At 43.5% G+C, this 23,211-nt stretch overlaps 1 protein-coding gene across 1 annotated transcript in view; it reads right to left on the bottom strand.

Annotated features, from left to right (window-relative positions):
- Positions 1–1,844: 1,844 nt before the first annotated feature.
- Positions 1,845–23,211, bottom strand: part of LOC141074086 (vomeronasal type-2 receptor 26-like) — a 47,235-nt gene continuing 25,868 nt past the window's right edge. The window contains exons 3-6 of the mRNA XM_073561601.1: positions 3,985–4,106; positions 3,053–3,233; positions 2,840–2,963; positions 1,845–2,749 (exon numbers count right to left, since the gene is read on the bottom strand). Of these exons, the coding sequence (XP_073417702.1) occupies positions 1,845–2,749; positions 2,840–2,963; positions 3,053–3,233; positions 3,985–4,106 (1,332 nt within the window). The remainder of the gene's footprint in view (positions 2,750–2,839; positions 2,964–3,052; positions 3,234–3,984; positions 4,107–23,211) is intronic.

Below are 23,211 nucleotides of genomic sequence, written 5' to 3' on the forward strand. Positions count from 1 at the left end.
AACCTGTCAGCAGGATTTTGCTAAGTAAACTACCGGTATTGTCAGGAAGGCGGTGTTAAACCGTGCTGCCCGTGCTTTGGGGCAGGGCTGTAGGCAAAGTCTTATCTTCCTGCTTTACGCCAGAGAAACCAAGGAGAGACCTGCCCACAGGCTGCTCCGAAGCACAAACATGTTCCTCATCATAGAGACAGACTGTGTGTGCTTCGCGGCAGCCTATGGGCAGGTCTTTCCTTGGTTCCTCTGGCTTAGAGCAAGAAGATAAGGCTGAGCCTACAGTCCCGCCTCGAAGCATGAGCATCTCATTAACTGAAAACTTCTAACACTGATTACACAAGAACCACAAGATGGATTTCTTCATTCCAGGTATCATTTTAATCAGTTTAACACCGCCAACCTGACAGTGTATGTCGTTTACTTAGCAGAATACTGCTGACAGGTTCACTTTAAATGGTTGGACACAACATGGTGCACCCAGCGTCTGCAGTTGGTTTGAACATTCTGTACTCACAGAATCCTTTTAAAAACTAGGTCTCATTTTCCAGCAAATAGTGTCAGTAAAAATGCCCTATTCTCGATCCACCACCCACTCCCTCATGTCCACCTTAAGCCTCATTGCCATGGTTGCCTTTGCCCCGCCTTTCACACAGATTTCTCCCTATGCCCCACCTTTCTCACAGACTTTTCCCAGAGCGCCGCCTTTCACACAGACTTATCCTTGGTGCGGCTGAAGGCAAAGAATCTTTAGGCTGTGTGCACACGATGCAGATTTGCAGAGGTTCTGCAGCGGATTTTATCGCGCAGAAACGTTGCATATCCGCATTGTGATGTACAGTAGCCTTAAAATCAATGAAAAAAAAAAAACGCTGTGCAGACGCTGCAGATTTTTCCGCGCGGTTTTCCTGCGGTACAAAATCCGCAGCATGTTACTTCTTTTGTGCGGTTTTCCATCTCCCCTGTCACCAAATCCGCAGGGGGAAAACCGCAGTGGAAAACTGCACAAAAACCGCAAGAAAACCGCAGGAAAAATGGAAGAAATCCGCAGGAAAAATGCAGGTCATTTGACCTGCGGATTTCTTCCATTCTGCGCGGAAAAATCCGCAGGGCCAAAAAGTACGTCTGCACTCAGCCTTAGTCTACAAAAATAAAATACAAGCCATAAAAAATTATTGGGTACAGGGTTCAGATTAACAAATATCTAACAGGACTTTGGATCTTCAGTAAAATGAGCAGAAGTAGGCAAATGTGGAGATGTTTTGTAAGAAGAATGTCCTTATGTCCTAGATAACAGTTATTGTGACAGATATTAGGCCAGTAGTGTTATAGCAAGAGTTTGAGACATTATATGCATAAGATTTGAGAGGTAATGCGCAACCTTTTGTTGGCTCAAAGCAAGTTGCATAACCAGTTCAGTTAAGTCCTCTGTATCCAGCAGGAATGGTCTTGAGGCTGTTGCTCCTTTGGAATCAGAGCTTGGTTCTCAGTATCACTAGGAACCCCAGTGATCAACAAGTTATTCACTATCTACAGGAGAAAACCCCTTTGTCTTATAGCTTCCCTGTACAATATTCTTCCTTGTCCTACCCCACATTATCACTTTCTGATCTGCAGCTATTGGCTGAAACTGCTCCTCACAGATGTCTTGCTTTGCCCCTGGGTAACATCTGCATCCCAGTAATACTGATAATGTTGTAAATAGAAAGGATGGCTGTCAAAAAATTTTCACTCAGTCATTAACAATGTGATCAATTAAATTTTACTTCAATAATCTACATCCACATTTAATGAAATATGTGCACAGTAATAAAATGAGACTTAAATCTACAAGGATAGAATCATGTCCAATCTCACACAGTCCGGCTCATTATATAGGACTTTGTATTTTGCTCAGGTCTGCAGAGAATTATGTAACATTTAGGGAAAAATATACAGCCTAAAAGTCCAGCATTAGACGTCAGGATGGCAAATATCTCCACGGCCACTGTGTATTTTCCTCTAGTGCTGAGATAAGCTGGGATCATGGCTATCCAGACACTGCAGAACACCAGCATGCTGAAGGTGATGTACTTGGCCTCATTAAAACTGTCCGGTAATGTCCGGGCTAAGAAAGCTGTAACAAAACTAACAGCAGCCAGAATCCCCATATAACCCAGGACAGAGTAGAAAAAAAGATCGGAGCCTTCATTACACTGAACTATGATGATCTCTGTATAAGAGTGTGTGTCCAGCTCCTGGAAAGGGGGACAGATGGTCACCCAACTCATACAGATGATCACCTGGACTGAGGAGCAGATCAGGAGCACACAATTCGGGAGTTTTACTCCAGTCCATCTTCTCCATACACTTCCATGTTTGGTGGCTTTGAACGCAATGTAAACCATTATGGTCTTGGCCAACAATGAAGAGAGGGATATTGAGAGTAGTAATCCAGTACAGATCTGACGTAACATGCAGGTACCATCAACAGGACGACCAAGGAACAAGAAGACACAGAGGAAGCTGAGCATGATGGACACCAGGAGAATAAAGCTCATGTTTTTGTTATTCGCTCTCACAATTGGTGTACCTTGATATCTAATAAAAATCCCCAATATTACTGCATTCACTGTAAGAAGTAAAATGGATCCCGATAGAGCAATCAGTGATATGCCATGATCAGAGTAAGAGAGAAATTCTAGCAATTTGGGGACACATTGGGTCTTGTGTTCATTGGGCCACTCATGGTCAGGACATCTCCTGCAGTTTTCATTGTCTATAGGAAAGAAAACAAGAATTATCACATAATATGACTGAATGTGTGAACAAGACTTGGATGTATGTGAAATCGAGACATAGTACCTACCAGAGGTGTTTGATATTTCTCCTTCTGAACAAGGACTACAGCCATAACAACAAAAATAGATTGAATTTCCTGGGACTTTTCTGCTTCCCGGTAGACAACTTTTTGTACATTGGGACTTGGGTTTCTAAATTCAAGAGACACAGTTTTTCTAAATTAGAAAATGTATGAAATATAAAGCCTGAACCCCAAAGTATCACCAGGATAATACATTACCTCATTGTTATTGGTTTTCCACTGAATTAAATGGTCATTGATGAAGAAGGTTGGCAGATTGAGGTTATCTAAAATTATAGGTGAAATGTGACCAACAACGCTCGAGTGCAAAGTTTGATTGACTATAATGTGGTTATGGATCTGGTAATCGTCTAAGAGTTCTCCATATTCTGTGAAAACCCTTAAACCAAAAAGATTCAAATGTTTCAAAGTATGCAATACCTATGGATTAAAATAAAAAAATGATATAACCACACTATATCATTAGTCCAGAATCCCTAGAATTTTAAGCGTGCCCTGAAAACGCATTTATTCACACTGTCCTACAACCTCAACACATTAACCTAATCTATCCCTGTGTGGCACAGTCAAAAACTTTACCATAACCAGGTTCCCCGCATCATGTTCCCACATGCTTTATGCATCCATTAGCCCTCTGTGTCTGTACTGTTACACACTTAACATTATGGCTGGTCCATACAATCAGGGCAACTGTTACCACCCACCTTTCATGTCTTCCCTTTCCTCATAGACTGTAAGCTTGCGAGCGGGGCCCTCATTCCTCTTGGTATCTGTTATGATCTATGTGATTATTGTTATGCTGTAATGTCTATCATCTGTACAAGTCCCCTCTGAAATGTAAAGTGCTGCGGAATATGTCGGCGCTATAGAAATAATATTTATTATTATTATTATTATTACTATGAGAAATATAACCACCATCAGTCATGGAAAGCCTAAAAAGTGACCTAACTACACAGAGATATGTCCTTCCTCTTAGCTCTTCATGTCCCAAGATGAAGAGGACAAGAAGAACAGCTATCATACTGGGACACTTCTCCATTGCGGGGTTTAACGTCCGACCTTTGATGCCGGAATATGGGATTGTTTCTAGCTATCTTCCTCATATGACCTTCCACTATCCAGCTCACCATACTGTCATGTTCCCTTTGGTGGCCTTGACAGATTCCTTGCTATTGGGATCATGTGATGGGGGCACGTGACCCACATACGCCCACTTGGGCATTTTCTGTTTATCTTTACTGCCGCTCCCCTTTACGAGCACATGTTGCAGTCATATCAGGCATCCAAGCCTCGTACACGTCACGCTCTCAGTCATGGCATCCAAAATATGCGCACCATATCACTGCATTGCATCTTCATGGAGATGTGGTGATGCTTGCGTATGCCTACTGGAAGTGCCTTATGTTTGACGTCAGCACAGGTGAGGTCTGTGTCTCTGTTTATATATCACCACTGGAGACCCTTCCTACCTATATCCTACTGAGGCTGTGCATGCCTCCTTCTGGGTCCTTTGACACTGTAGGGCCTTGTGCTATACCTAATACACCTAACTATCATTAGTCCCCCTTGGCTGGTTGTCAAAAATGGGGGATACCCCATGGCATTTTTTAATTATTTATTTCAATAATTTAAAAAAATAGCATGGGGACCCCTATTTTCTTGATAACCACCCTTGCTAATATTGAAAGCTGTCAGTTTTGCTTGGCTGGTTATCAAAAATACAGGGGAACCCACACCATTTTTATTTTAAATTATTTATTTAGCACGCAATCACAGGCTGATGAATACTCCGGTCAGCCGCCACCTACCTTTGCTGTTATTATCGGCATCAGGCTTAGGTTGATGGGAGCAGTAGTCCCATCAACCGACACCAGTGACCAGAGCTAAACTTTTTACCTCCGATCACAGCTGCGGGCTCAGGCTGTCATTTGACAACTGGGAACCACGGCAGTCTGACCAGCTGTAATGATTTTACTGCCAATCAGAGGCAGTGTTTGCTGCGCTGCCATGCACATGACAGCGTGGCAAACACTGGATGTTCGGACCCCCCATTCAAGTGAATGGGGTCCGGATACGGGTACATGTCTGGGTACTGTTCTGGAAATTAAATTCCGTATAATTTTTGAAGTAGATACATTTTTACTCTATCCTACACCAGTTTTTTGTCTGCTCTTATAGCATTGCAAAGGTTATTGCATTGAGGTTATTATCCTAACTTTTAAGCTATATCATCAATAACTATTCATAGTCTCATTTGCACACTATGCTGCTAAATAAAAATGGAGAAGGGTACCAATAAGTCTAAACCCACAGTCTCACAACACAACAAAACTCTAGCTTCGGGGACTAAAGCAAAACATCAGAGAGAAAAATATGGCCAATCTTCTGACTCTCAATTTTCTATAATTAATCCTAATCAATCAATTAAACCTATAAACTCTCCCAAAACCCCAGTGAACAAGGGGAACAGCAAAGCGGTAGAGTCTGAACGGAAATTTCCAACTTCTTGAAGGGGTATTGTGAAAGAAGCCATCCTCCCTAAAGCAGCAACTGGTGAACCAACTACTGCCTCCATTACCCCTACTAAAGTCTTTAATAAAAATTTCCATTCTAATACAAATCCTGTAGACAGTAGAAGATATAGATATATTTCTTTTAATAGGAACCTGGCAAGAGAGACAACTCATTCAGCTAATTTTCAAGATAATTCTCATGATTCTTTCTCTAATCCAAGTCTGGAAAAACATAGCCCAATGTGAGATAAACAAAACATCTCATTTATCGGTCCTGACGTAAGACCAAAAATCTTTACTTGTATTGAACATATTCAAACGTCTGACAAAACGGCTTCAGAAAACATCATGAGACTGAAATGACTGAAAATGCATTAAACAATAATATGTTAATTGCTTCTGATAGACAGGCAAGATTACTTGAAACTGGCATCAGTGCTATTTCCCCGAAAATGGAAGTAAGCAACAAAAAGATCAACACAGTAGATAAAAAAGATGATGCCCTATTTATTGAAAACAATGTATTAAAAGAAGAGATTCATAATCTGCACTCTAAACCGGCCGATCTTGAAGACTGGAACAGACACAACAATACATAACTAAGAGGTGTACCTGAAAGATACAAGACAAAGTAATGAATTACACAAAGGTTTTAATTAAAAATTCTGTTCCTGCGCCGTCGGGTATTGAGCTTACCACCGATAGGATATATTGCCTTCCATGACCATCTTCGATTTCTCCTTATCTCCCAAAGGATACAATTATGAGGTTACACTTCTCCAACATGAAAGAAAACCTACTAAATTAAAGAAAACAAACATCTTCCAGAAATCTACAGTCAACTAAAATTTTTTATAGATCTCTCTAAAGAGACTATTTCAGCTGTAAGATCTTTCAAAGCGCTCACCTCATCTTTATGCCATCTGGGAATTGTACACAGATGAGGTTTCTTGACTAAATTGTTGATTCATTAGAAGGGTAAAAATGTTCCCATTTTTCTTCTCCTGAAAAGGGTAAGAACTTCCTAGCTACAATTCAGGGTGGAACCAATGCCTGATCATAAACCCTTTTTACATATTCTCTTTATTGTCCCTATTGTATAAATGGTTAATACCTTATAGTTGTGTATTTTCAAACTAATTTATAGTATGTTAAGGTTACATTAATTTTGTTTTCATGGTAGGGGGCCCTTACTTATTCGAATTAAAATTCTGCACGTGCATAGGACTTACTTATTTGGTTGTTTATTTAATTGTTATTTGTACCTGAGGTTCAGTTTATATTTACTATATTATGGGAAAAAAAAGATTTTGACATTTAATGTTAGGGGTCTTAACAGTCCTGGAAAAGGCACCTTACATGGAAGGAAATAAAAATCGCAAATGCAGATATAATAACAAGAAATAAAACTGGCTAAATAAAATCAACTAACAAGTATAATGTGAACAAGGGTTACCTATAACCGACTAACTGAAAAAAACCCTATTAAAATATAACTTTTATTAAGTACAAAAATAACAATATAAAATTGCACAGATGTCCCCTATTATAAAGCCTAGTAAAAAGCGGGCTATTGTATTGCTGGAAAGAGATAAGGTATAGCAGTCAAACCAAATCTAACCAGCTGAATCTGCCAATCCAATCATGTGGTCAGGAAAACCTGAATCATAGCAGTTAAAAACTGCACAATACTATTATAGCCCAAAAACCTCAAAAAACGGAAAAAAAAAGGGGAAATGGACATAAAGAAGATGTATAAAAATTGATAATACGTGCTACCATCTGATAACAATTTCACTCAGCCGATGTGAAGAAAAGAGTGACCTGGCCCTATACAAAAGGACTATCTGAACAGCTACCTAGGTGCGGAGGTTGGCACCCTAAGAAATACGAGAATGGCGCCCCCGCTCGTGCGATGGCTATCCCTAATCTCCTATATCATCCTATAAGACGACAGATTAGAAACAGAGGGTCAGATGGCCTGTATTCATTTGCTTAGAATATCTTCATGAATGCAGTAAAGTAGATTTATACAATCATATATGCATGTGAGGAAAGGTAGAAAGTCCAGACAGTCTGAATGACCATAAGATGGAAATGCTTAGCTTTTAAAAATTATTTCTTAGAAAATGATTCAGATTCGATATGTCCATTTACTATTTAGAATGCTCATAAAGCTGTTTTAAGGGTTTGTCTGATGCAGGTCTCTTTATCCCCTACCTGACATCCGACATACTATCCCGTCCATGGTACCCGGGCCACGGTATCCGGGCCCCTATGATCAGGGACGGGATAGTACGTCTAAGCGATCAGCGGCTCTCACGGGGTGAGTGCCGCTGATCGCGGCCGGGTGTCAGCTGATTATCACAGCTGACACCCAGCACTATGTGTCAGGGGCGGTCACGGACCGCCCTTGACACGTTAACCCCTGGCACACTGCGATCAAACACGATCGCAGTGTACCGGGGGTTTAGGGAAGCATCGGCAGGGAGGGGGCTCCCTACATGCTTCCCTGAGACCCGCGCAGCAGCGCAATGTGCAGCCCTGCTGCGGGGGCCTCCTTCCCTGCAGGTCCCCAGATCCAATATGGCGGCGGGGACCTTCGGGGGCCTGCATGAGGAAGCCTTCTGCACTGCCTGTAACAGATCGCTGATCTGTCACAGCGATCTGTGATGTGACAGATCAGCGATCTGTCACATGACAGTTATGTCCCCCCTGGGACAATGTAATAAAGTTAAAAAAAAAAAAGTGTAAAAATAATTTATAAAAAAAATCCCTAAATAAATTAAAAAAAAAAAAATATTCCCTAATAAATTCATTTTTTGGAAATAAAAAAAAACAATAAAAGTACACATATTTAGTATCGCCGCATCCGTAACGACCCGCCCTATAAAACTGTCCCGTTAATTAACCCCTTTAGTGAACCCCTTAAAAAAAATAAAAACCAAAGCAAAAAATAATGATTTATTATCATACCGCCGAACAAAAAGTGCAATAACGCACAATCAAAAAGACGGAATAAATAACCATGGTACCGCTGAAAACGTCATCCTGTCCCGCAAAGAAAGAGCCACTACCCAGCATCATCAGCGAAAAAGTAAAAAAGTTATAGCTCGCAGAATAAAGCGATGCAAAAATAATTATTTTTTATATAAAATTGTTTTTATTGCATAAAAGTGCCAAAACATAAAAAAGACATAAATGAGGTATCGCTGTAACCGTACTGACCCAAAGAATAAAACCGCCTTATCAATTTTACCGCACGCGGAACAGTGTAAACGCACCCCCCCAAAAGAAATTCTTGAAATGCTGGTTTTTGTTCATTCTGCGTCCCAAAAATCGGAATAAAAAGCGATCAAAAAATGTAATGTGCCCGAAAATGGCACCAATAAAAACATCAACTCGTCCCACAAAAAATAAGACCTCACATGACTCGGTGGGTCAAAATTCGGAAAAGTTATAGCTCTGAAAATTTGGTGATGCAAAAACTATTTTTACAATAAAAAGCGTCATTTAGCGTGTGACAGCTGCCAAGCATAAAAACCCGCCATATATAGTAAATCAAACCCCCCCCGTTATCACCCCCTTAGTTAGGGAAAAATAATAAAATTAAAAAAAAGTATTTCCATTTTCCCATTCGGGTTAGGGCTAGGGTTAGGGCTGAGATTAGGGTTAGAGGTGTGTTGGGGTTAGGGTTGGAGTTAGAATTGGGGGGTTTCCACTGTTTGGGCACATCAGGTGCTCTCCAAATGCAACATGGGGTCTGATCTCAATTCTAGCCAATTCTGCATTGATAAAGTCAAATGGTGCTCCTTCCCTTCCCAGCTCTGCCATGCGCCCAAACAGTGTTTTACCCCCACATATGGAGTATCAGCCTACTCAGGACAAATTGCAAAATAACTTTTGGGGTCCAATTTCTCCTGTTGCCCTTAGGAAAATAAAAAATTGGGGGCAAAAATATCATTTTTGTGGAAAAAAATATGATTTTTTTTATTTTTATTATTGGCGTTATAAACTTCTGTGAAGCACTTAGGGGTTCAAAGTGCTCACCACATATCTAGGTAAGTTCCTTGGGGGGGTCTAGTTTCCAAAATGGGGTCACTTGTGGGGCGTTTCAACAGTTTAGGCACATCAGAGGCTCTCCAAACGCGACATGACACCCGCAGACCATTCCATCAAAGTCTGCATTCCAAAACCTCACTACTTCCCTTCCGAGCCCCGACGTGTCCCTATACAGTCGTTTTCTACCACATATGGGGTATCAACGTACTCAGGACAAATTGGACAACAACTTTTGGGGTCCAATTTCTTCTGTTACCCTAGGGAAAATAAAAAAAATTGGGCACTAAAAGATCATGTTTGTGGAAAAAGTATGATTTTTTTATTTTCACGCCCGGGCGTTATAAACTTCTGTGAAGCCCTTGGGGGTTCAAAGTGCTCACCACACATCTAGATAAGTTCCTTGGGGGGTCTAGTTTCCAAAATGGTGTAATTTGTGGGGGGTTTCCACAGTTTAGGCACATCAGGGGCATTCCAAACGCGGCATAGCGTCCAATCCCAATTCCAGCCAAAAAAGTCAAATGGCGCTGCTTCCCTTCCGAGCTCTGCCATGCGCCCAAATAGTGGTTTACCCCCACATGTGGAGTATCAGCGTACTCATGAAAAATTGCACAATAACTTTTAGGGTCCTGTTCCCCTTGAGAAAATAAAAATTGGGGGTGAAAAGATAATTTTTGTGGAAAAAATGTGATTTTTTAATTTTACGGCTGTACGTTATAAACTTCTGTGAAGCCCTTGGGGGTTTAAAGTTCTCACCACACATCTAGATAAGTTCCTTGGGGGGTATAGTTTCCAAAATGGGGTCACTTGTGAGGGGTTTCCACTGTTTAGGCACATCAGGGGCTCTCCAAAGGTGACATGGTGTCCGATCTGAATTCCAGCCAATTTTGTATTGAAAAAGTCAAACGGCGCTCCTCCCTTCTCAGCTTTGCCATGCCCCGAAACAGTGGTTCCCCCCACATATCAGGCATCAGTGTACTCAGGACAAATTGCACAATAACTTTTGCAGTCCAATTTCTCCTGTTACCCTTGGTAAAATAAAAAAAAATTGAACCTGAAGTAATTTTTTTGTGAAAAAAAGTTAAATGTACATTTTTTTAAACATTCAAAAAATTCCTGTGAAGCACCTGAAAGGTTAATAAACTTCTTAAATGTGGTTTTCAGCACCTTGAGGGGTGCAGTTTAGAATGGTGTCACTTTTGGGTATTTTCTGTCATATAGACCCCTCAAAGAGACTTCAAATGTGATGTGGTCCCTAAAAATAAAATGGTTTGCAAAAATAAGAAATCGCTGGTCGACTTTTAGCCATTATAAGTTCCTAACAAAAAAAAAATTTTGGTTCCAAAATTGTGCTGATGTAAAGTAAACATATAGAAAATGTTATTTATTAAGTTTTTTGTGTGCCATATCTCTGTGATTTAAGGGCATAAAAATTCAAAGTTGGAAAATTGTGAAATTTTCAAAATTTGACAAATTTCCGTTTTTTTCACAAATAAACGCAAGTTATTTGAATGAAATTTTATCACTAACATGAAGGACAATATGTCACGAGAAAACAATGTCAGAATCAGGGGGATCCATGGAAGCGTTTCAGACTTATTACCTCATAAAGGGACAGTGGTCAGAATTGTAAAAATTGGCCCAGTCATGAACGTGCAAACCACCCTTGGGGGTAAAGGGGTTAAGACACAAAAAGAAGAGACGATCCATAAGTTCCAAATTCCAAATCGTGATTTAAAAATTAGTCTGTTTGCAGACGACATATTGCTGTCCTTGAAAGATCCATTTGTCTCTGTTAATGAATTTCAAATTTTGTTGGATTCCTTCTCTAGAGCATCATACTTTAAAATCAGCGCAGAAAAATCTAATATATTATACTTCAACACGGATATTTTATTGATAAACAACATAAAAAAGATTTCTTCTTATAATTGGGTTGATGATGACTCTTTCATATTTGGGGATTTTCCACACAAATCTTAATACAACTGTGACACTTAATATGAACAGGATTATTGACACTACCCTTAAAGATTTGAACAATTTAAGCAAATCTGAACTAACCTGGTTTGGGAAAATAATGGCATTTAAAATGTTCACCCTTTAAATTTTTTTTAGATCTTTACAGCCATGCCCCTTTTAATTGCCCTTACTTTTATCACAAAATTGCAAACTATGCTTTAGGCCTCTTTCACACTTCAGTTTTTTGCATCAGTCACAATCCGCCAAAAGGACGGATGGCGGATCCGTTTTAGTACTGATGACAACGGATGGCACCCGTCCGTTTTTTTGACGGATCCGACAAATGAAGAATTTTAAAGGAATCGCAGCCTGGAGAGAGAGAGAGAGATTTTTTGTCCGGCAACCAGAAAGAATTTCGGGTTAAAACAGTGTCTGGAGGATCCGCCAGAGAAATCTTTGAGGATGGTGACAGACAGCAACTTTTGGCAGATCCGCAAAAAAAAGGGATGCAGCGGACGGCAATCTGTCACAATCCGCCAATAATGGAAGTCAATGGGGAAAAAAACGGATCCTCAAAAGAAAATTGCGGATCCGTTTTTTTCAAAACCTGGCGGATTGTGACTGATTGTAAAAAACGGAAGTGTGAAAGAGGCCTAATAACTATATTAGGAATACCAAAAAGGCAAGGATAGCAAGGTGTATCCTATGCAAAAGCAAATCTAGAGGCGGTCAGGGCCTTCCAAATGTATTCTGTTATTACATCTCCAATCTTTAAAACAAAGTCAAATCTGGTAGTAGATGATTCATCAAATGCCTGGTTAGTAATGGAAATATGTAATACCGTAATAAAAATCTTCCTCTTAAAGAACTACTCAGTAAACATTTAAACAATTTGGCATTGCAAGAACCTCTTAATCCCATCATCAGAGCCATTATCCTAGCATGGAAAAAATAGCAAAATCCAATTCCAATAAAAGAATATCTAAGTTTGATCACATAAAAATATTTCCTCTCACTTTTATCAACTATTTGGGTAAAGGAGAAATTCCCAGATCTTGGATCCTGGCAGGCTTTAAAATGATTAAAGATATATATGATAGTGTCAGTTTCCTTCTTTTTAAAGATGTTAAATTAAAATATAATTTATCTAGAATAGATTTTCTACATTTCCTATGGATTAAAGAACAGATTCAAACTCTTTTAAATAGCAAAGCTCGTATTTCCGAGATCATGGGTCTGTTATTAGGGAACACAAACAACAAATTATTTTGGAATAATAATTATTTATACAATCATCTCAACACAGATTGTCACTTTTAAAAAAAACTCTCATATGACTAAATGGGAAGATGACCTAAAAAAATCCTTTTCAATGGGAGAAGATTATAAAATTGTCTTTAGCATCCAATATCTGTATGTCTCTCCAAGAATTGTATTATAAGATTCTTACCAGATTGTATTATACACCAATTAGACTTTCTAAAATTAATTCAATTTATACCCCTAACTGCTGGAGAAACTGTGGGAAAAAAGTGACTTAATGCATATTCATTGGAACTCTCCAAAGATCAGTATTCTGTGCTCTCGGGTGTTTCCGTTAATTAATAAAATTCTTAACAGAGAAAATACACTGTCACCCCAAATGGCTCTCCTTTTTCTTGAGATGGAAGAACTTGCTCCTCCTATTAGGCTCCTTTTAGTTCACATATTTCTGGTGGTAAAAAAATTCAACAGCAGCCTTATGGAAAAAAAACAAGTTTTTCCTAAATTTACTGAAATTATTGAGAAAATATCACTGCCTAAAAACATGAATGTAAATTTGCCATCGCAAATAATATGTTTGAAAAATGTATAAAAAATCTAATCATTGGAGTCAAATTTTCCCTTAATTTGTCTCTCTCGTGTATTTCTTTTGTTACTCTAATTTTAACTTCCACGAATTGTGCGATATTGCTCTTTTAACCTATTGTTGTTTTCTTGTATTTTTGCTCTAATTTGTTCAAATATGACTATACAATCTTTCACCTTATTTACCCCCCACCTCTATCCTTTTCTTTCCTCTTTGTCCTTCCTTAAGAAATATTTCACTTCCCTTGTTTCCCATTTTTTCCCCATTTTTCTTCCCCATATAAAAATTATCACAAAATAAAAAGTATTGATATACAAAACCTCCATTAGGCCTTAGAGTCGCCATTAAAATGTTCAGAAGTGGGCAAATGTGGATATGTTTCCCAGACTGTGTAGCAAGTGATCATTAAGCTGTGGGGGAGGAAGTTGAGGAGGTGGTGGTGAAATTGCAGGAATCTGAGGTAGAGCATCAATGCAGGCTGAGAGGTTTTGCACAGAATGAGCAAGTTCATGTTGTTACCAGCAAGTTTCTTTAACAGTAGGGGCAAATTGTCCATATCACACGGCCAGGGCCGGTTTTAGGCAAAGTGGGGCCCTAGGCAAAGTTTAAAATGGGGCCCGAAATGCTAACATACTGCACATCACACAGAAGCATTTCGGTTGTATTTACATTTGGTAATATATTTGAAGGATTTCTGAGGGATGTTATTCTGGATTATATCAATGAGAATAACTGTGTAACGCCATATCAGCATGGGTTTATGAGGAATCACTCCTGTCAAACCAATCTAATCAGTTTTTATGAAGAGGTAAGCTATAGACTGGACCAAGGTGAGTCATTGGATGTGGTATATCTTGATTTTTCCAAAGCCTTTGATACCGTGCCACACAAGAGGTTGGCACACAAAATGAGAATGCTGGGTCTGGGGGAAAATGTGTGTAAATGGGTAAGTAACTGGCTTAGTTATACAAAGCAGAGGGTGGTTATAAATGGTATTATCAGGATCCTGACAGCACCGGCATACAGCCTCCGCTGAGCAGGGACTCACCCGCACTGTAGGGACCCCTGGGGACCAGGATAGCCAGAAAGTATAGGTGCACAGGACCTTAGTGATGAAGTTTAGCATGCCGGCACAGGACCTACAGTCATGTGACTGCAAGGGGGCGGGGCTTGGCATCCTGCTTTCAGAGAACACAGAAAACTCAGAGTTGGGCAAAATGGAGGTCATTCACAGTACGGACAGCGAGGTACAGGAGGGTTAAACAGACGGGAGGTCAGACAAAGCCAAAGGTCATACACAAGAGGGCAACGTGGTATCAAAGGGACGAGCAGAGAGAAGTCGGGTCACAAGCAAAGAGTCATACACGAGAGGTAGCGCAGTACAAGAGGGACAGGCAGAACTCGTAACAGGGACAGAACCGGATCAAAACCAAACAAACAAGCAAGATATCAGGCACAAGGCACACGTACGCACAAGGTCAACTAACTCAGCCGAGGGCAGGAGTATAACTGACACCGGACCTAGGTCCAGTGAGAATTAAATAGCCGCCCTCTGCCAGGGAGAGGCGGAACAATTAACCCCCAATCAGACCAGGACGGGCCAAAGCGAAACCCCGTCCTGGATCATGACAGTACCCTCCTCTCAATGGGGGGGCCACTGGACCCCCAGGTCTCTCAGGGTACTTGGCGTGAAAGGCCCGGACCAACCGATCCGCATGAACTGATCGAGCATGAACCCACGAGCATTCTTCAGGACCGTAGCCTTTCCAATGTACCAGATATTGAAGGGCACGATGGACCAACCTGGAGTCGACAATTCGTTCCACCTCGTACTCCGACTGCCCGTCTACCAAAACCGGTGTTGGGGAAGCTGATGATTCCTCCCCAGCGGACCTCACAGGTTTCAAAAGGGCCTTATGAAAAACATTTGGGATCCGCAGAGATGGCGAGAGACGCAACCGAAAAGCCACCGGGTTAACTGCCTCGGTAATTTCATAAGGACCGATAAACTTGGGTCCAAGCTTCGCAGAGGGGACCTTGAGTCTTATATTCTTGGTGGACAACCATACCTTATCCCAATCTGAAACACCGGTCCCGTGGATCGTTTTTTGTCCGCAAAAAATTTAAATTTGCCCTGGGCCTTCATAATATTACTCTGGACCTCTCGCCATACCTCCCCCAACCGCTGGATCGTCTCATCCGCCCCAGGACACCCAAAATTCAAACGGGAAAATTGTCCAAAATGAGGATGAAACCCATAACTGCAGAAAAAGCGAGATGTACCCGTAGACTGGTTAACGTGGTTGTTAAATGCAAACTCAGCCACCGGTAACACAGAACACCAATCATCTTGTCGGTCTGAGGTCAAGCAACGCAGAATTTGCTCCAGAGACTGATTGGTCCGCTTGGTCTGCCCATTAGTCTCTGGATGATAAGCGGATGAAAAGGACAGACCAATACCCAACCTTTTACAAAAAGCCCTACAAAATCTGGAAACAAATTGCACTCCTCTATCAGACACCACATTCAAGGGTACCCCATGCAACCGCACCACATGCTCAACAAACAATCTGGACAGTGTTTCCGCATTAGGTAGAGCTGCCAAAGGTACAAAATGTGCCTGCTTACTAAATCTGTCCACCACAACCCAGACGACGGTATTACCCTTGGAGGGGGGAAGGTTGATGATGAAATCCATGGACAAATGCGTCCATGGTCTCTCAGGAATTGGCATTGGTACCAATTCCCCGGCCGGTTATGGGGGGTTTTTGCACGGGCACAAACATCACAAGCAGACACATATTCCCCAACATCAGAGGCTAAAGCAGACCACCAAAATACTCTAGCAATGGCCTTCCGGGTAGCCGAGATCCCTGGATGTCCACCCAGAACTGAGTCATGGAACTCCCAGAGGACCTTAAGACGAAGCTGAGCTGGCACAAAAAGTTTGTCCGCCGGCGGTGCAAGAGACTGGGCTTCCCGAATCTATCGTTCCAACATATTCGAAATACCTGCCACCACTACCCCAGGCTGGAGGATGGAGGTTACGGGGGGACCCCGGATCTAGACTGCGTGACAAGGCATCTGCTCTGACATTTTTAGATCCTGGCCGAAAAGTGATTGAGAAGTTGAATCAGGAAAAAAAAAGTGACCATCTAGCCTGTCTAGGAGTCAACCTCTTAGCTGACTCAATATAAGCTAGGTTTTTGTGGTCCGTAATTACGGTTATTGGATGGACAGCCCCCTCCAAAAAATGCCTCCATTCTTCAAAGGCCAACTTAACGGCCAGAAGTTCTCGATTTCCCACATCATAGTTTCTCTCCGCAAGAGAGAATTTCTTTGAGAAAAAGGGGCAAGGTTTTAAATTGGTCAAAGTGGCAGGTCCCTGGGACAATACCACCCCCACCCCCACCTCTGAGGCATCTAACTCAACAATAAATGGTTCAGACGGGTCCGGTTGAACAAGAACCGGGGCCGTCATGAAACATGTTTTCAAAAACTGAAATGCCGCTACCGCTGCGGTTGACCAATTCTTGATATCGGCCCCCTTTTGAGTCATGTCTGTGAGGGGTTTAACCACCTGTGATAACCCCTTTATAAATTTGCAATAGTAATTGGCGAATCCTAGGAAACGCTGCAGATCCTTCAAATCACAAGGTTGAACCCACTCGACAATGGCCTGCACCTTATTGGGATCCATGCGATACCCTTCAGCAAACACGATGAACCCCTGTTATGCGGGGCTTAGGTCAAAGGAGGCTGAAATACCCGGGGCCCCTGCGGAGTCCCTCCAACTAGGGAAAACCCTGTCTGACCCTCAACCCAGGGTTTTTGCTAATGGTGCAAATGCCTGAGCCTCCAACCTTTCCTTATCTCCTGCTCAGCCCTAAGCTGAACCCTCCACCCTCCACCCAGTGAGTTGTCAAACCACCAAAGCCCACACAGTATTGACAGACAGGGAGAACTTAAACCACACCGCGCCGCAAACACACAGAACAATACTGTAATGTGAACAGGGCAAAACAAAACACAAATATAGGAAGGCGAAAAGGTAACAACGGATCATACGCCACCAGATACGAATTTCTCTCTCCAACACCTCCTCTCCAGACCGGAACTACTTGGCATAAAACACAAGCTATAATCGGTGACGCCCACAGGCCAGCACGACTATTTAAAGACCGTGGGCGTGACCAAACATCCCACCTGATTTCCAGCTAGATTAACCCCCGATAACCTGAGTAAAATCAAGCCGGCGCCACTGAGGCTATAGTGGACGGAGATGGAACTACCGCTGCCTGCCGGACGCTGTGGTGTCAATAGCGTCCGACATGACAGTACCCCGTCTTCTACGAGGGACCCCAGGGCCCTCAAGACTCATAGGACCCGGCTTGTCCGGATGATGGCGGTGAAACGAACTGACCAGCCGATCCGCATGTATGTCCGAGGCTGGTACCCAAGACCTCTCCTCCGGACCATACCCCCGCCAGTGTACCAAATACTGAAGAGAACGGCGCAGTACTCGAGAGTCCACCACCTTGGAGACTTCAAACTCTAAATCGCCATCCACCATGACTGGAGGTGGCATCGGCGTCGTGTCCACAGAGCCTACCACCTTTTTCAATAAAGCCCTGTGAAACACGTTGTGTATCTTGTATACCGCAGGAAGTTCCAACCGATAAGCAACCGGGTTAATGATGGCAGCAATCTTAAAAGGGCCAATAAACCTTGGACCCAATTTCAATGATGGAATTTTGAGTTTTATGTTTTTAGTAGCAAACCACACCCAATCACCCACACACAGGTCCGGACCTGGCACGCGTCTAGCATCAGCCACACGTTTGTACCTTGCACTCATGCTCAGCAATCACTGTTTCACACTCCTCCAGACCGATGATAGTTGAACTCCTAACCAGTCCTCCTCCGGGACGCCCCCAGAGCCCCCCTGACGCAAGGTACAAAATTGAGGATGGTGCCCATAAACACAAAAGAACTGAGACTCTCCCGATCATTCTTGGCGGTGATTATTTAATGCGAACTCGGCCAAGGGAAGGAACGTCGACCACTCCTCTTGGTTGTCAGACACAAAACATTGCAAATACTGCTCCAGATTTTGGTTCATGCACTCAGTTTGACCATTTGACTGCGGATGAAACACAGACGAATGAGACAACTTGATCCCCAATCGTGAGCAAAAAGCTTTCCAAAACTTCGCCACAAACTGGGTCCCCCTATCAGACACTATGTCCGACGGAACTCCGTGTAGTCTGACCACCTCCTGCACAAAGACCTGAGCCAACGTCTTCGCGTTGGGCAAGGAAGGCAACGACAGAAAATGCGCCATCTTCGAAAATCGATCAACCACCACCAAGATGACCGTGTTCCCCGCCGAGGCAGGCAAGTCCATGATAAAGTCCATGGAGATTTCTGTCCATGGCCTACTAGGTACCCCCAGAGGCTGTAGAGTACCAGCAGGACGGGTTCTGGGCGACTTGGCCCTGGTGCACATGATGCAAGCTGTCACGTACGAGACCACGTCCTGCCGGAATTTTGGCCACCAGAAGCGGTACGATACCAGCTCCAAGGTGCCCCTAACCCCTGGATGACCGGCCAGGACAGAGTCGTGGTGTTCCCCCAACACTTTAAGACGAAGATGAAGGGGTACGAATGACTTATTAGCGGGAAGTCCTGGCGGTACCTCCTCCTGGGCCTCGGCAATCTCCGCCTCTACCTCAGTCGTGAGAGCCGAAACCACTACACCTTCCTGGAAGATGGGTACCGGATCTTCCCAAGGTTCTCCCCCCGGAAAACACCTGGACAAGGCATCCAACTTGGTGTTTTTAGCCCTAGGACGGTAAGTCACCAGAAAGTTAAAACGTGTAAAAAACAATGCCCAGCGAGCCTGCCTGGGAGACAGACGCTTGGCCGACTCCAGATAGAGCAGGTTTTTATGGTCGGTGATGACTGTGACCTGGTGGGCCGCCCCCTCCAGGAAGTGTCGCCATTCCTCAAAAGCCAATTTGATGGCCAACAACTCGCTGTTGCCGATGTCGTAATTCCGTTCGGCAGGCGACAGCTTCTTGGAGAAGTAGGCGCATGGACGCATATTGCTCAAGGATGAGCCCTGTGACAGTACTGCCCCCACTCCCACCTCAGACGCATCGACCTCCACCGTAAAAGGTTTAGATACGTCCAGTTGCACCTGAATGGGGGCTGAAGCAAAACGGTTTTTCAGAAGCTCAAATGCACGCACCGCATCCTCAGACCAGATAGCGAGATTGGTACCTTTTTTCGTCATGTCCGTGAGCGGTTTGGCTATAGTAGAAAAATTCTTAATAAACTTCCTATAATAGTTGGCAAACCCAAGGAACCGCTGGAGCGCTTTTAGATTATCAGGCCGTTCCCATCGCAGCACCGCTTGCACCTTCGCGGCGTCCATTTTAAACCCTGCGGCTGATACTATATATCCCAAAAAAGGCAACTCCTGAACAAAAAATATGCATTTTTCAAGCTTAGCATAGAGCTTATTCTCACGGAGCAACTGTAACACCTGCCTGACATGCTCTAAATGAGTGTCCCGGTCGCTCGAATAAATGAGGATATCATCCAGGTACACAATCACAAATTTCCCCAGCACATGAGCGAATACATCATTTATGAAATGTTGGAAAACAGCAGGCGCGGTTGTCAACCCAAATGGCATAACTAGGCTTTCAAAATGACCCTCAGGGGTATTAAACGCCGTCTTCCACTCATCCCCCTGACGGACCCTTATGAGGTTATATGCCCCCCTGAGGTCAAGTTTGGAAAACCACTTCGCACCAGCCACCTGGTTGAACAAATCAGGGATCAGAGGCATCAGGTAGGGATCACGGACCGTAATCTGGTTTAACTCCCGGAAATCCAGACATGGGCGTAACCCCCCATCTTTTTTCTTAATGAAGAAAACCCCGCTGCTACAGGTGAGGATGAAGGCCGGATGTGCCCTTTACTTAAACTCTCCGCGATGTAGTCTTTAAGAGCTTGTCTCTCCGGACCAGAAATACTAAACATCCTCGCCTTTGGCAATTTGGCCCCGGGTTTTAACCTAATCTCACAGTCATAGGCTCGATGTGGAGGTAGTTCTGAGCAACCCCTCTCAGAGAATACGTCCGCAAAATCAAGCAATGCCTCCGGAAGGCTGGACTTCACGGCGGACACACATGTGGCCAAGCAATTTACCTGGCAGAAACCACTCCGCTGGACTATGTCCTGGGTTCTCCAGTCAATCACCGGGTTGTGCTTGGACAACCATGGGAAACCCAGGACCATTTGTGCTGGGAGATTATTGAGTACCCTACATGTAACCCACTCAGAATGTAGGATCACAATGTGGAGTTTAACCTCAGCTACAAACTCAGTAATCTCCCCCTGTGGGAGGGGAGCAGCATTAATGGTAACCATGCGAATAGGATGAGGGAGTTTTTCGATCTTAAAACCTGCCGTGCGTGCAAACTCCTCATCCATGAGATTGGTGGTGGAACCGCTATCCACAAACACTGATATGGGTAGCTCTCTGCCCGCAATAATAACCCTGGCAGGGAGCATACATTGAGATACCATCATGGAGGATACGCATACGCTCAGTTGGGCCTCCTCCATACCCTCTGAGCTTACCAGTTTTCCGCCGGTGCGACTTTCTTTGGTAGCACAGGACAAGCATTTACATAATGATCTCTTTTACCACAGTAAAAACATGCTCCATGCTTCCTGAACCCAGGAACGTGACGCTGCACATGTGATACCCCAGCGATTTGCATAGGTTCCGTGGGCTCACCTGCAGCAACCACACTTGCACCCCTGCTTTCCCCCAGGGGCAGCGTCTCCTGCGCCCCTTGATGCAAACGGCGATCAATACGAATAACCAAACTCATGGCAGACTCTAACGATGCAGGAGTCTCATACATCAGGAGGGCCTGTTTAACTCTTTCTGAAACCCCATGAATAAACTGACTCCGCAGCGCTGGGTCGTTCCACTGTGTGTCTACTGCCCAACGGTGAAATTCTGAACAATAGTCTTCCGCCATACGTTCCCCCTGACGGAGGGCGCGGATTTTAGATTCCGCCAGAGCCAATCTGTCGGGATCATCATAAATGAGCCCGAGTGCTGAAAAAATATTCTCAACCGAATGAAACGTAGCAGAGTCGGCTGGTAAGGAAAACGCCCATGCTTGAGGGTCCCCACTCAGTAATGATAACAGCAGACCCACCCGCTGAGCCTCATTACCTGATGAGACCGGGCGCATGCGAAAGTATAACTTGCAGGCCTCCCGAAAGATGACAAATTTGCTGCGTTCCCCAAAAAATCGTTCAGGCAGCGGAATCTTTGGCTCTGCACCAGCAGAAGCCGCTTGCACATTAGCTACAACCAGGCCCTGCTGCTGAACTGCCCCCTTCAACTCGGTGACCTGTAAGGACAGTGCCGCCAACTGGTGGTTTATGGAAGTCATGGAATCCATGGACTACCAAAATGTTGAGGCCGATTATAATGTTATGCGGGGCTTAGGTCAAAGGAGGCTGAAATACCTGCAGAGTCCCTCCAACTAGGGAAAACCCTGTCTGACCCTCAACCCAGGGTTTTTGCTAATGGTGCAAATGCCTGAGCCTCCAACCTTTCCTTATCTCCTGCTCAGCCCTAAGCTGAACCCTCCACCCAGTGAGTTGTCAAACCACCAAAGCCCACACAGTAATGACAGACAGGGAGAACTTAAACCACACCGCGCCGCAAACACACAGGACAATACTGTAATGTGAACAGGGCAAAACAAAACACAAATATAGGAAGGCGAAAAGGTAACAATGGATCATACGCCACCAGATACGAGTTTCTCTCTCCAACACCTCCTCTCCAGACCGGAGCCACTTGGCATAAAACACAAGCTATAATCGGCGACGCCCACAGGCCAGCATGACTATTTAAAGACCGTGGGCGTGACCAATAGATCAATATGTCATACAAATATACCACCAAAAAAGTCAAATAAAATCAGAGAACACGTGATTTATGAAGTTTTGGAAGACCGCTAGAGCATTGGTCAAGCCGAAAGGCATGACCAGATTTTCAAACAACCCTTCAGTAGTGAGAAAAGCGGTTTTCCATTCATCTCCGTCTTGGACTCGGATAAGGTTATACGCTCCCCGTAGATCTAATTTTGAAAACCACTTAGCTCCGGACAATTGATTGTATAAATCAGGAATAAGTGGAAGGGGATACGTATTCCTCACAGTTATCTTATTTAACTCACGAAAATCGAGGCATGGGCGTAAACCACCTTCTTTTTTCTTTACAAAAAAGAACCCCGCCGCCACAGGAGAAACAGAAGGATGAATGTGTCCCTTACGGAGGCTCTCGGAAATATACTCCTTCATCGCAGCCTGTTCTGGACCAGAAAGGTTATATGAGCGGGCCTTGGGCAATTTAGCACCTGGAACCAGGTCAATGGCACAATCAAATGGACTGTGTGGTGGTAAAACCTCAGCCTCTTTTTCAGAGAAAACGTCCGTATAGTCTATCAGGCACTCCGGAATACCTTCCAGACCCACGGGCGACACAGACACAGTATCAAGACATTTCTCAGAACAATAGGGACCCCATTTAACAATGTCCTGACATTCCCAATTAATTACAGGATTATGCAATTGTAACCAGGGGAACCCCAACACCAGTCCCGCTGGCAGGTTGTCCATCACAAAACATGAAATACGTTCCTGGTGCAAGGAACTCACTTTAAGGAGAAACTCTTCAGTATGAAACATAATGTCATTCTTTACCAGTGGTGTTTTGTCAATGGCCACAATGTGAATAGGAGTCTCCAACCTAACTGTCCCTAACTTACACCTGGATACCAAATCAGAGTCAATAAAGTTCAATGCTGATCCGCAATCCACGAAGGCAGAAGTGGATGTGGAGACACTCCCACAACAAAGTTCCA

The sequence above is a fragment of the Dendrobates tinctorius genome, unplaced genomic scaffold (genome assembly GCF_039654945.1).
Source record: "Dendrobates tinctorius isolate UK_male_01 unplaced genomic scaffold, ASM3965494v1 ptg000323l, whole genome shotgun sequence".
Classification (NCBI taxonomy): Eukaryota; Metazoa; Chordata; class Amphibia; order Anura; family Dendrobatidae; genus Dendrobates; species Dendrobates tinctorius.